Source organism: Mytilus edulis, chromosome 6 (assembly GCF_963676685.1).
Source record: "Mytilus edulis chromosome 6, xbMytEdul2.2, whole genome shotgun sequence".
Classification (NCBI taxonomy): Eukaryota; Metazoa; Mollusca; class Bivalvia; order Mytilida; family Mytilidae; genus Mytilus; species Mytilus edulis.
In genome coordinates, this window is record NC_092349.1 from 59,391,994 (window position 1) to 59,407,914 (window position 15,921).

A 15,921-nucleotide genomic window follows, 5' to 3' on the forward strand; every position below is an offset into this window, starting at 1 on the left:
GGCTTATGATACACCTAAATATCAAGTCTAATAATAGTATTTCATGGTAGTCATGCAGTCTTGACGTTTTAGCTTGTGATACACCAAAACATCAAGTCAAAACTATTACCTCCCCCCCCCCTAACCAAACAAAATTTGGTTTAGGGGGGGGGGTTCTTATTGAGAATGCTTCATTTAAGCCTTTAGTACTCCTTTCAAGATCAAAGGTAGATGAATATTAATCCTCAGTGTTAAAAAGTTTTCAACACCTTAAGTTTGTAATGTAGGTATTACATATATACATCAATTTCAGGTAATCGCTAGGCTTACGCTTAGAGCTCCTATGCCAGTGAAAAATCAATAGGCAATATAGGAAAGGTGTACTGACATAAGTAGTCTCTAAACACATTAGCTCCGTGGAGCTTTCGTTAGTAGAAGCCATATTAACTATGTGTATCAGTGAGAAAAATGTAAAAGCATAAAAATATAGTATATACCAATACACATAATTAACAGCGCCTGGTGATGTTTGATAGCCTGACCGGTTTCGGTCCATAAAGGACCTTCATCAGAGGCAGAATGGTGGATTAATGTTTGCACCCTATTTATATAGATATGGTAACCGGCGGTTGAGTTAACCAGCGGTTGAGTTAACCGGTGGTTGGGTTAACCGGCGGTTGAGTTAACCGGCGGTTGGGTTAACCGGCGGTTGAGTTAATCGGCGGTTGAGTTAGGCGGCGGTTGAGTTAACCGGCGGTTGAGTTTACCGGCGGTTGAGTTTACCGGCGGTTGAGTTTACCGGTGAAAAATCCCACTGGGATTTTCCATGGTTACAATTATCTATATTTAGCTAATGTTCATGTTACAGTAAACTTTTTGACATGTTACGGTAAACATTTTTACACTATATGGTAAACATGTGACCTGATGATATAACCATATTTGGGCTTTAGCATTGGATAACTCAACCGCCGCCTAACTCAACCGCCGGTTAACTCAACCGCCGGTTAACTCAACCGCCGGTTAACTCAACCGCCGGTTAACGCAACCGCCGGTTAACTCAACCGCCGGTTAACCCATCCACCGGTTAACTCAACCGCTGGTTAACTCAACCGCCGGTTACCATATCTATATAAATAGGGTGCAAACATTAATCCACCATTCTGCCTCTGATGAAGGTCCTTTATGGACCGAAACCGGTCAGGCTATCAAACATCACCAGGCGCTGTTAATTATGTGTATTGGTATATACTATATTTTTATGCTTTTACATTTTTCTCACTGATACACATAGTTAATATGGCTTCTACTAACGAAAGCTCCATGGAGCTAATGTGTTTAGAGACTACTTATGTCAGTACACCTTTCCTATATTGCCTATTGATTTTTCACTGGCATAGGAGCTCTAAGCGTAAGCCTAGCGATTACCTGAAATTGATGTATATATGTAATACCTACATTACAAACTTAAGGTGTTGAAAACTTTTTAACACTGAGGATAAATATTCATCTACCTTTGATCTTGAAAGGAGTACTAAAGGCTTAAATGAAGCATTCTCAATAAGAACCCCCCCCCCTAAACCAAATTGTGTTTGGTTAGGGGAGGGGTAATAGTTTTGACTTGATGTTTTGGTGTATCACAAGCTAAAACGTCAAGACTGCATGACTACCATGAAATACTATTATTAGACTTGATATTTAGGTGTATCATAAGCCAAAGATCAAGACTGCATGACTACCATGAATTACTATTTCAAGACTTGATATACAGGTGTATCATAAGCCTGAGGTCAAGACTGCATGACTACTAGGAAGTACTATTTCAAGACTTGATATTTAGGTGTATCATAAGCCAAATATTAAGATCACATAACTACCATGAAATACTATTCCAAGACTTGATATTTAGGTGGATCATAAGCCAAAGATCAAGACTAAATGATTACTATGTACTTCTTAAATTATTAAAACACCCTTTATCCAATGCTAAAGCCCAAATATGGTTATATCATCAGGTCACATGTTTACCATATAGTGTAAAAATGTTTACCGTAACATGTCAAAAAGTTTACTGTAACATGAACATTAGCTAAATATAGATAATTGTAACCATGGAAAATCCCAGTGGGATTTTTCACCGGTAAACTCAACCGCCGGTAAACTCAACCGCCGGTAAACTCAACCGCCGGTTAACTCAACCGCCGGTTAACTCAACCGCCGGTTAACTCAACCGCCGGTTAACCCAACCACCGGTTAACTCAACCGCTGGTTAACTCAACCGCCGGTTACCATATCTATATAAATAGGGTGCAAACATTAATCCACCATTCTGCCTCTGATGAAGGTCCTTTATGGACCGAAACCGGTCAGGCTATCAAACATCACCAGGCGCTGTTAATTATGTGTATTGGTATATACTATATTTTTATGCTTTTACATTTTTCTCACTGATACACATAGTTAATATGGCTTCTACTAACGAAAGCTCCATGGAGCTAATGTGTTTAGAGACTACTTATGTCAGTACACCTTTCCTATATTGCCTATTGATTTTTCACTGGCATAGGAGCTCTAAGCGTAAGCCTAGCGATTACCTGAAATTGATGTATATATGTAATACCTACATTACAAACTTAAGGTGTTGAAAACTTTTTAACATTGAGGATTAATATTCATCTACCTTTGATCTTGAAAGGAGTACTAAAGGCTTAAATGAAGCATTCTCAATAAGAACCCCCCCCCCCCTAAACCAAATTTTGTTTGGTTAGGGGGGGGTAATAGTTTTGACTTGATGTTTTGGTGTATCACAAGCTAAAACGTCAAGACTGCATGACTACCATGAAATACTATTATTAGACTTGATATTTAGGTGTATCATAAGCCAAAGATCAAGACTGCATGACTACCATGAATTACTATTTCAAGACTTGATATACAGGTGTATCATAAGCCTGAGGTCAAGACTGCATGACTACTAGGAAGTACTATTTCAAGACTTGATATTTAGGTGTATCATAAGCCAAATATTAAGATCACATAACTACCATGAAATACTATTCCAAGACTTGATATTTAGGTGGATCATAAGCCAAAGATCAAGACTAAATGATTACTATGTACTTCTTAAATTATTAAAACACCCTTTATCCAATGCTAAAGCCCAAATATGGTTATATCATCAGGTCACATGTTTACCATATAGTGTAAAAATGTTTACCGTAACATGTCAAAAAGTTTACTGTAACATGAACATTAGCTAAATATAGATAATTGTAACCATGGAAAATCCCAGTGGGATTTTTCACCGGTAAACTCAACCGCCGGTAAACTCAACCGCCGGTAAACTCAACCGCCGGTTAACTCAACCGCCGCCTAACTCAACCGCCGGTTAACTCAACCGCCGGTTAACTCAACCGCCGGTTAACTCAACCGCCGGTTAACTCAACCGCCGGTTAACCCAACCACCGGTTAACTCAACCGCTGGTTAACTCAACCGCCGGTTACCATATCTATATAAATAGGGTGCAAACATTAATCCACCATTCTGCCTCTGATGAAGGTCCTTTATGGACCGAAACCGGTCAGGCTATCAAACATCACCAGGCGCTGTTAATTATGTGTATTGGTATATACTATATTTTTATGCTTTTACATTTTTCTCACTGATACACATAGTTAATATGGCTTCTACTAACGAAAGCTCCATGGAGCTAATGTGTTTAGAGACTACTTATGTCAGTACACCTTTCCTATATTGCCTAATTGTAAACATGACCTTGTCAGCTTAGTTTAGCTGTACAGTACTCCAAATAATAATAATACTGATATTTGAGATACATGAAAGATATTATTTTTACATACATGTAATAAGATGACACTTTCCTACGACTGATTTGTGAACACACTATGCTTGTGCTCAGCCTTGTTGACATGTAATACTGTTACCATGGTTCAAATATTTATACTAGACAGATTGGTAAACACATTCAATATATATATAATATATGTTCTGGACCATATGAGTATTTTGACCATTTAGTACAGGTATTTTTTCAAATATGCATTTAAAACATTTCAATAATACAATAAACTTTGTTAAATTTTAAATGTATTATTTTTATAAATCAAAGGCTATACATATACATTGAACATAGATACCACAGTCAGCTGATCTAAGTTTTCATCTCTAATTTTATTTTTGCATGTATGTTTAGGATGGCATTGACTTCCACACGTTTATATCATAGCTTTTTTGCATTTGCATGTCTTGAGACCAAATGTAACAGAAATTAACAGCTATAGGTCACTTTACTGCCTTCAACAATGAACAAAGCCTTTACCTCATAGTCAGCTATAAAACCATATCAGTGTTCCAGACCACATTAGTATATGGACCTGACCATACATGTATTTGAATCATATGGTTAAATTGATTGATTGATTGATTGTTGGTTGCTTTACCCCGCATTTGACTTAAATTGAAATAAAGATTTATCAAAATCTTTATTTTTAGTTTTAAAAGTTGAAATTATAACAATTAGATGGATAAAGTGAACAAGCGAACAATTGAAATTAGATATTTTATTAATTTTAAATCTGAATGCTATTTTGGTTCTCTCGCCCAAGGTAACACTTGCTACCACAAATAACGTACTATTTTTTTATATTAACATGTTGCAGTTCATGCATGATCCTAAGCATTTGCACTTTTTGTAAAGTTGCTTAATATTATAAAACAATTGCCCTCCCACATTATATTTACTTCCCATAACTTCAATTTCAGTGGCCATAATTCAAGTAATGAATTACTGATGGACATGCTAAATATAAGAAATTAACAGATTTTAAAATAAGCATGACTTTTTTTAAATAGTTTGAATATAAACTTCTTATTTCAATTACAATTGAACTTTTTATATTAATTTGAGAATAAAGTTATGTTGATCTGTTATATGCATTTGTATCCAATAAACGTGACTAACTTTTTAATATTAGTCAGACCGTTCGCGTACGGTCGAACATATGAGTATTTTAAAAAAAAAAGTATGGACTGAAACGTGTACGGTCCAATTACTCATACGGTCTGGTACATAGGCATTATATAGTTTTTCCACTTTTGTTTATATTCATTATGTTATTAAGTTTTGTAATTTAATGGTATTTGCTGATGTAAACTTTTTTATTCAACATGCACATGCTATTTTTACTTTTATATATAGCTTCCTAGAAGATCAGGCAGGGTAACTCTTGGCATTATGCCATATTACCTGGCTGGTAACTGTTTATGTGCTATTTACATTAAAATTGTAGCACTTTACAGTTGCTGGGTAGGTTAAAATATCTCAGCATTAAAAACATGGCAGCAATAAAGAAGATGAGGCTTCATGAAAAAATGAAACTGAAATGATGAGTTCCTTGGGTCATTGCCTATTTCAATTGTTGATGTAAAAGAAATCCATACTGACCATTTACTTGTAAGTTTTACTATCTGGAATATGCTGTTTTACTTATACTATTAGCACTAACTTATTTAAGAATGTATGAAGTCATATAATTGCTTATCGCCACTTCATTTTGTGTCTGATCATGTGTGGCAATCATACTACATCTCATTTTTGTTGAGTCTCCGACTTTTGTCATAGAAGGGAGACATCACGATTCTACATTGCGTTGGCAGCGGCTTCCACAAATATTCACTCTGCGGTTAAAGTTTTGTACTATTTTACTAATAAATGAGTTTTTATACGACCCCAAAAAATTTTTGGGTTCGTATAATGGTATGATGTCGTCAGCGTCATCTGCGTCGTCGTCGTCCGAAGACACTTTGGTTTCCAGATAATAACTTTAGTTTAAGTGAATAGATCTTAATGTAATTTTTCAGAAGGTTCAATACCAGAAAAGGAAGGTTGGGATTTATTTTGGGGATGATGGTCCGAACCATTTAGGAATTAGGGGCCCAAAAGGGGTCAAAACAAGCATTTTTTTAGTTTAAGGATAATAACTTGTTTACCAGTATTGCTCTTAAAGTATACTGCAATATTTAAAATCACAAGTAGCAGGTTTTGATTCATTTAAGGGGTTATGGGGCCAAAGTTTAGGAATTAAGGGCCAAAAAGGGGCCAAAACAAGCATTTTTCTAGTTTCCAGACAATACCTTGTGTGTAATTGCATGGATCTCTCTGAAATTGTACCACAATGTACATATAACAAAGGGGAGGCTGGGATTAAGTTTTGGGTTAATTGCCCAAAATATGTAGGAATTAAGGGCCAAAAAGAAGCATGTTTCTCGTTTCCAAACAATCCTGACAATAATTTTTCAAATTTCAAATTTTGAAAAGTTTCAATGAGAAATATTCAATTGCACAGTATTGTGCAATAGATGTGTTAGATCTTGAACCACATTAATTTTGTGGCAAAAACCTATATTATGTCAAAAATTTGATCACAATCAAAATTCAGACAGTATCAAGCTTGACTATTGTGACCAAATTTGCCCCAACTGTTCAGGGTTCGACCACTGGGGTCGTATAAAGCTGCGCCCTGCGGAGCACCTAGTTAACCGTAGTAAACATTTCATTTTCTCTGTGGCAGCTAAAGTTTAAAATTTTAATAACTTTCTTTAACTATCCTGGATTTGTACGAAACTTGGACAGAAGGTTGTGTATGATCAAAAGCTAAAAAAAAAACTTATGGAAGAATTTAAATAGAGAAAAATAGTCAACAAGTGACCGAACAACGCATTAATCTTATATCACTTGGAAACCATGGTAATTCAATGTAAGCACTGTAATAAATGTATTCAATCGTAGAAAGCATCATACATTGTACTACAGACCAGTAACATTCAAAATTAAAATTAAACTGAAGAAGATATATGTGAGGAATGAAAATTATTTGTTCTTATTGCTGACAATAAAAAATTAAGGACAGTTATTTAATATGACAAAACACAATATTCCCTAGGTGACTCATGCTGTTTGCATTTTAAAAGTAAGGGTAACAGATAATGAATTTAATACATTTGTTCATTATTTTTTTATATAGTAATGATAACTGTTACAATTGAGATACTTGTAAGTTCATATCGTTTTAATTTAAACCAAATTATAGAACCATGATAGTTTTTTTTATATCCAAACTTGAAAAAAACATATTGCTTTGATCCCCTATACCAGTATATCAAAGATACATTATGATTTAAAAGATAGTTAAATTTGTGCTAAAGCATAAATTTGTAACAATATTATTTCATAAATTAATTGTTTAAATTCTTGGAATACAATCTGACCATGTGAGATTTTAAAATAATCAAATATACAATTAATGGGTGCAAAATTCATTCTATAACATTAAGGAGATGTTAAAGATATATTTATTTCTATATTTTGTTTAGTATTTTTATGTTGCAAATATGTCAATGGTTGATTTTGCGGTCACAATTTAGCAAATAGAATTTCTGTAAATTTATTCTTGCATATCTGACACTGATTACTGGTACATTTATAAATGGGGTTGCAAAAAAGGGTTATATTACTACTGAAATTTGGAGATTTTGATCTTGCATTGTTAGATTTGTTAGATGTATTATCACAGACTGAAAACTCATAAGTTTGTAAAAGTAAAATCTATTCTTTGTCTAAGTTCATTAAAAATGTAGAGTTCTTCCTTAATTTCTGTTGGAATATTACGCTTGCAATTTTTTTCAGATATATCAGAGTATACATGGTATGTACACTTAAATGTATTTGGTAAAAATTTAAAGATTATAGGTCCTTTTGAAATGAAAAGTCACATGTTGATAAACTTGTATTTAACATCATTGCAGATACATGTAGATTGAAAGCTTTTATACCGTTTTTAGTAAATCAATATCTTTTATAGTTAATCTTCCATTATTTAAGTGTCCTGCAGATATAAAATAAATGAAATGATTTAAGTAAAGTCCCATAAATAAAAACGGACACATCATATGTATCTTGAGTACTTTTATTCACTCACTCAAAGTGTAAATATTCTTATAAATGTTAAAAACACCGGCTTTTATATTTAAAAACGTATTATATCATCTCTCGTTAAACGCGGAAACAACCCTCGCTTTCCCCGGTACCGATTCAAAATCGCGATCTTTGTTGCGCTTCAAAATATTGCCGACAATAGAATTTTGGTTTAATTTTCAATATTTTGGCCTAGCACAACCTTTTAATCTCAAACAAATGCCAGAAACTGAAGAAAATTATTTTAAGAATTTAAATACGATCATGAATCTTGCTGGGGGTTTCTCCAATTTTATTTCTGAGAGTCATACGAGGTAAGCAAAGTTGACAAAATCACGGAATTTGACCTTCAAAGACGTAAAATCATTCTAAATAAAAAAAATTAACAAACTGTTTAAACCCCCAGCACTTTTAAGTGACACTGGTAGTTGCTTAACCTACTGTTAAAATTTGGATGAGGATGGTGAATGGTAAAAGGTTGTGCTCGAGCCAAATACAGACGACAGTTTTAACATATGAAAATGGCATGTCATGTGACAGTGTTAGTGTCACGGGGTCATAATTTTATGTTCAGTGATGAGAAATCAGACGGCCTTTCGTTATAACCCATGTACGACTATGAAATATTTGACATTAAGCCGATTCTGACAATTCCGTTTCCACCCCCCCTTTTTTCGTCAAATTTACAAAATTGCGTCCTTAATGTAGCTGCGAAACTTTGAAAATGGCATTGCAAACAACGAAAAACGAAGACAAAACGAACAAGTCCATAAAACACCACATATAAAATTTAGGACTGTGCAACACGAACCAAAAAAAATCAAAGACTAATATTAGTTACTTTGGAAGGTATGCAGTTCCTGTTACATATATGGCACCCATCGTGTTGCTCATGCAAGTACAATGCCGTTTATAAATCGTCTTCGATGATGTCATATTCATAGAAAGAGGACAACAGGACGATATGGTGGAATATAGCAGTGGTCATCTGTGTGCCATATAGTTCATAACGGTCAACCAAAAATTCGAAGGGATGACCTTCATATTAAGTTACTGATGTAGAAACCTTGTTTCAATTGATTCCTTGTAAAAAGGAAACTAATATCAATATGTATATTCCACATGCTTGAAAATGTATAAAAAGTAATGATAAATAAATCAATATACCAATTATAAAACTTGTCTTTTCTATCCCCTAAACTGCGTTATACTTTAAACAACTAAAAGAGCATAGCCTTTATTTGTCTTATTATAGTACGTTAACAGTTGATGTTGCTTACTAACAGAAATATATTTGATTACATATTTATTTACTGAAATGAGTCTTTTTTTTTTTTAAATATGCTAATATTCTATCGGCTTATTATCACCCAGTAATAAAACCTCATTGCAGTATTTGGATTCATCTTTTAGACTGCTACATGGATCAGCATGATTTCATTTTGAATTTGATCCCGCCATATTATAATTGGCTGTATGATACCACCTAAACAAAGTTAGTGATTTTGATCTACATCATTTAAGATATTTGTGTTTGTTTCACATAATCAATTGAATGGTTGATACGTGTTTACATCAAGTGCAATAACTGAATTTTTTTTTATATTTAGTTGTAAATACAGGTAAATTGTATACTTTTAGGTAATACAGTCAATGACACTCTTGAGGAATCACCTATCCGTGATGATATTGATATCAGTGACGGTGGTTGCACAGTAAATATTATTTGATAAAGAACATGTATTCTTCATTTCCTTTTTTTAAAACAGGATAACGGGGAAAAAAAGATAACAACCGTATGTTTTAGTGGATGTGATATTGAAAAAGCCAAAGGATATGCAAATAAAAATAACCATTACATTAGGTAGCAAATTCTTAGGCAATTATGACCTAAGACCATTTGAACTATTTTCTGTCGAATCATTTTAGTTTTAATCACATTATTTATATATGACTTCACAATTTTTTTTATAAAGCAACCAGTTTAGGGTTATATCTGCCAAACGTTTTCTTTTGAAAGTGATACGATATAAGATGTGTGTGTTACTACCGTGAAGTAACGTTGGTGTCCTACAAACAGTCACATATATATATAGTCATCATTTGTTTTACTGATGGCTTCAGTTATTTGTTTAAATCACAATCACTCGGGTTTTTTTCTGAGGGGATTGATCATTGCCAAATTGTCTACTTTATCATCGATGTCGCTTTTAGTTTATTAAATGTAATCATCTATTTAATTTTTATCTTTACCTAACTTTGTACGATAAGAACATTTTTTAGCATTCGAATGCTTTATTCCATTATGTACCCAAGTACATCAGTCATGTTTCATCCAATGTTAAATACTCACCGTTATTTTATCTTCTTCTGTTATCTCAATTTTTCTATTAAATTCAAACAAAAAAATCGGTTAGTTATTCAATGAATCAAGTAATTAGAACAAGCTATACATGTAATAGAAATGACTGATTTCAAAAACAAAATAAGAGTTGTGAATAGAGAAATGACTGATTTTAAAAACAAAATAAGAGTTGTGAATTGAGAAATGACTGATTTTAAAAACAAAAAAGAGTTGTGAATAGAGAAATGCCACTGCTTGTGAACGTTTCGTCCCCTAGGGTATCACTAGCCCAGTAGTCAGCGCTTCTGTGTTGACATAAATATCAAAAGTATGTATTATTCGAAATACTAAGGATTTTCTTATCCAAGACATAGATTACCTTAGCTGTATTTGGCACATTTTTTATGAATTGTGGGTCCTCAATGCTCTTCAACTTTATATTTGTTTGGCTTTCTAACTTTTTTTACCTGAGCGTCACTTATGAGTCATATGTATACGAAACGTGCGTCTGGTGTATCAAGTTATAAGCCTGGTACCTCTGATAACTATTTACACCACTGGGTCGATACTACTGCTGTTGGACGTTTCGTCCCCGAGGGTATCACCTGCCAAGTAGTCAGCGTTTCGGTTTTGACATGAATATCAATTATTTTGTAATTCTTATAAATTCACTGTTTGCAAAAGTATGAATTATTCAAAAAACTAAGGATTTTTTTTATCTCAGGAATAGATTAACAAAGCCGTATTCGGCCAAACTTTTTGGAATTTTAGGTCCTCAATGCTCTTAAAATTTATTCTTATTTGGCTTTCTAACTATTTTGACCTGAACTTCACTGATGAGTCTATGTAGAAACACGTGTCTGACATATCAAACTATAAGCCTGATACCTTTGATAACTATAATAATGATTATTATATTAATATTTAACTAGTACATGTAGTATGACTAAAATTTTAATTTAAATCTTGTGAATTGAATATTTTAAGTATATTGAATTGATATTATTGATTTACAATATGAATAGATTTCAACTGGGACTTATTGATATTCATCTGCATCATTGTATACTGAATGACATCCCTGATACATATAAAATAACAAGGATAATAAAATTAACGGTACCAATTTTCTTGAACCAGATGCACATTTCGACAATACATGTCTCTTCAGTGATGCTCGTGGCCAAAATATTTGAAATCCAATGCTTATATACAAGATGAAGAGCTATAATCCAAAAGGTCCAAAAAGTATAGCCAAATCCGTGAAAGGAATCAGAGCTTGACATGAGGGAGATACATTCCTTACTTTAAAATAATTTCTAATATTTTGTAACAGCAAATTTTAATAACACAAAAAATTCGTATTTTCATGCCAGTACCGAAGTACTGGCTACTGGGCTGGTGATACCCTCGGGGACTAATAGTCCACCAGCAGAGGCATCGACCCAGTGGTAGTAATAAAATTAACGGTACCAATTTTCTTGCACCAGATGCGCATTTCGACAATACATGTCTCTTCAGTGATGCTCGTGGCCAAAATATTTGAAATCCAAAGCTAATATAAAAGATGAAGAGCTATAATCCAAAAGGTCCAAAAAGTATAGCCAAATCCGTAAAAGGAATCAGAGCTTTGCATGAGGGAGATACATTCCTTACTTTAAAATAATTTCTAATATTTTGTAACAGCAAATTTTAATAACACAAAAAATCCGTATTTTCATGCCAGTACCGAAGTACTGGCTACTGGGCTGGTGATACCCTCGGGGACTAATAGTCCACCAGCAGAGGCATCGACCCAGTGGTAGTAATAAAATTAACGGTACCAATTTTCTTGCACCAGATGCGCATTTCGACAATACATGTCTCTTCAGTGATGCTCGTGGCCAAAATATTTGAAATCCAAAGCTAATATAAAAGATGAAGAGCTATAATCCAAAAGGTCCAAAAAGTATAGCCAAATCCGTAAAAGGAATCAGAGCTTTGCATGAGGGAGATACATTCCTTACTTTAAAATAATTTCTAATATTTTGTAACAGCAAATTTTAATAACACAAAAAATCCGTATTTTCATGCCAGTACCGAAGTACTGGCTACTGGGCTGGTGATACCCTCGGGGATTAATAGTCCACCAGCAGAGGCATCGACCCAGTGGTAGTAATAAAATTAACGGTACCAATTTTCTTGCACCAGATGCGCATTTCGACAATACACGTCTCTTCAGTGATACTCGTGGCCAAAATATTTGAAATCCAAAGCTTATATAAAAGATGAAGAGCTATAATCAAAAAGGTCCAAAAAGTATAGCCAAATCCGTGAAAGGAATCAGAGCTTTGCATGAGGGAGATACATTCCTTACTTTAAAATAATTTCTAATATTTTGTAACAGCAAATTCTAATAACACAAAAAATCCGTATTTTCATGCCAGTACCGAAGTACTGGCTACTGGGCTGGTGATACCCTCGGGGACTAATAGTCCACCAGCAGAGGCATCGACCCAGTGGTAGTAATAAAATTAACGGTACCAATTTTCTTGCACCAGATGCGCATTTCGACAATACATATCTCTTCAGTGATGCTCGTGGCCAAAATATTTGAAATCCAAAGCTAATATAAAAGATGAAGAGCTATAATCCAAAAGGTCCAAAAAGTATAGCCAAATCCGTGAAAGGAATCAGAACTTTACATGAGGGAGATACATTCCTTACTTTGAAATAATTTCTAATATTTTGTAACAGCAAATTTTAATAACACAAAAAATCCGTATTTTCATGCCAGTACCGAAGTACTGGCTACTGGGCTGGTGATACCCTCGGGGATTAATAGTCCACCAGCAGAGGCATCGACCCAGTGGTAGTAATAAAATTAACGGTACCAATTTTCTTGCACCAGATGCGCATTTCGACAATACACGTCTCTTCAGTGATACTCGTGGCCAAAATATTTGAAATCCAAAGCTTATATAAAAGATGAAGAGCTATAATCAAAAAGGTCCAAAAAGTATAGCCAAATCCGTGAAAGGAATCAGAGCTTTGCATGAGGGAGATACATTCCTTACTTTAAAATAATTTCTAATATTTTGTAACAGCAAATTTTAATAACACAAAAAATCCGTATTTTCATGCCAGTACCGAAGTACTGGCTACTGGGCTGGTGATACCCTCGGGGACTAATAGTCCACCAGCAGAGGCATCGACCCAGTGGTAGTAATAAAATTAACGGTACCAATTTTCTTGCACCAGATGCGCATTTCGACAATACATATCTCTTCAGTGATGCTCGTGGCCAAAATATTTGAAATCCAAAGCTAATATAAAAGATGAAGAGCTATAATCCAAATGTCCAAAAAGTATAGCCAAATCCGTGAAAGGAATCAGAGCTTTGCATGAGGGAGATACATTCCTTACTTTAAAATAATTTCTAATATTTTGTAACAGCAAATTTTAATAACACAAAAAATCCGTATTTTCATGCCAGTACCGAAGTACTGGCTACTGGGCTGGTGATACCCTCGGGGATTAATAGTCCACCAGCAGAGGCATCGACCCAGTGGTAGTAATAACATTAACGGTACCAATTTTCTTGCACCAGATGCGCATTTCGACAATACACGTCTCTTCAGTGATGCTCGTGGCCAAAATATTTGAAATCCAAAGCTTATATAAAAGATGAAGAACTATAATCAAAAAGGTCCAAAAAGTATAGCCAAATCCGTGAAAGGAATCAGAGCTTTGCATGAGGGAGATACATTCCTTACTTTAAAATAATTTCTAATATTTTGTAACAGCAAATTTTAATAACACAAAAAATCCGTATTTTCATACCAGTACCGAAGTACTGGCTACTGGGCTGGTGATACCCTCGGGGACTAATAGTCCACCAGCAGAGGCATCGACCCAGTGGTAGTAATAAAGTTAACGGATAAGGTATATCTTATTGTCTTATTGGTCATAAAATCAAATATGAGTCGAAATTTGCGCCTATTATATTGCAACCTTAATAAAACATTGCAGTTTTGCATCATGAGCTATAAAAACAGTAAAGTCTGAAGAATGAAGAAATAACTCACGCTTCTAAATATTTGACTCGAACGTGCGCAGACAAAAATATAGAGTTTAACGGTCGTCCAAAATCATATTTCAATATTAACTGTATAAAATAGTTATTTATCCAATAGCATAATATTTTTAGCGAAGCTTGTTCTTTCTGTTGTTTAAACCAAATTTAGGGAAACTTTACACATGTGGCTTTGACGTCACTTTATTGACGTTATAGTAACCGAGTGTCATCAAGGCTTTGTTTGTTTTTTACAGTGTCTGAAGGTCCTTCTTCTGATGGTAATAAAGTGTTTAGTAATGGTATCATACAATGTTTTATTAGAAGTGAATATACAGTACCAATGAACAAAAATGTGTGTTCTCCTTTGAAAGTTGAATAGAAAGCGGAAACTCTATGCACCGAAGACTAAAATTTCACAATATAAAGTCGAATTCTGAAGTAAAAAGTATGCATATCTTTGTTGACTTTTTTCCACGTCAATTTTTTACCCCCCAAAAAGTTAACTCGTTAATAATGAAATGTTTTTGCTGCCTTTGTAGTATTTCGAAGTAATTCTATATGGAATAGAGTTAATACGCGTCATTACTCTTATCCGCGATGATCTAATTTTAAAACCATCTAAGCAGTTTTAACAAGTCTCCATCATATTCATTTAAACGTGACGTTTGTAGAAATATTTCAATGGTTGAACACTATTTTAAGAAAAAAAATGATGTTATATTTTAGTAGCAATTAGACAATATTTAAACATGTTTTGATATTGAAGAATAAATGTTAGCTTGATATCGAGCTTTGCAACTAATCAATGGCCTGGTTAAATAATGAATGGCCTACAGTAAAGCAAATATGCATCGAAGATGCTTCATTAACCGGATAACGTAGAATGTTCAATAACTTTTACTTTACTGAAAGATTGCATAATCTATAACTTAATTACTCTTTTGTCCTAGCAGCTGCAATTCTCTCTGCTTCTTCTGTTGATTTAAGTTTCAGATCATAGTCTGTGTTGTACAAAAATACTATGGTAAAAAAGAAACTTTTATATTTTACTTGTTGTATGGCATTGTTTTAATTTGAGTTTAAGGTTTGACTATATGTTAGACAAAGGTCTAAAAAAAAAGTAACACACATTCATGGAATATTGAAAGGCTGTTTGAGGTAAACTTTAATGATACACCTAATCAAAAGGAACAAACCGTTACATTACAGACTAAACAAATTAGCGTATGTGTAAATCATATGGCAACCTCTAAAACATCCCGTCTATAATAGTTGTCAGTGAAAAAAATCATAAATTGTATCAATCCGTCACAGACACCAAAATATCCACATAATTAAACCCAACTGCTAATAACTTTGACATGAGACAACCATTCATAATGTTACTGAATGGAGACAAGCGTATGCATTTGTGGTTTTAGTAGACTAGTTTATCAGAAGGTCAAACATTTTTAATCTGTTTGCTCGAAATTATTTTGATCACATGAGTTAATCCCATTTCAATTGATTTTTATAGTATGTTCTTATGTTGTGCAGTAACATCAGAT

The 15,921-nt window shown here is 33.9% G+C and overlaps 1 protein-coding gene across 2 annotated transcripts in view; it reads right to left on the minus strand.

Moving 5' to 3' along the window:
- LOC139527996 (uncharacterized) overlaps window positions 1–15,921 on the minus strand; it is a 289,349-nt gene that overhangs the window by 14,926 nt on the left and 258,502 nt on the right. Inside the window, exons 31-32 of one of the 2 annotated variants that reach the window (XM_071323757.1) lie at window positions 15,312–15,393; window positions 10,327–10,360 (exon numbers count right to left, since the gene is read on the minus strand). The exons of the other annotated variant lie outside the window; for it this stretch is intronic. Coding sequence (XP_071179858.1) covers window positions 10,327–10,360; window positions 15,312–15,393 — 116 coding nt within the window. The remainder of the gene's footprint in view (window positions 1–10,326; window positions 10,361–15,311; window positions 15,394–15,921) is intronic. 2 annotated transcript variants of the gene reach the window in all.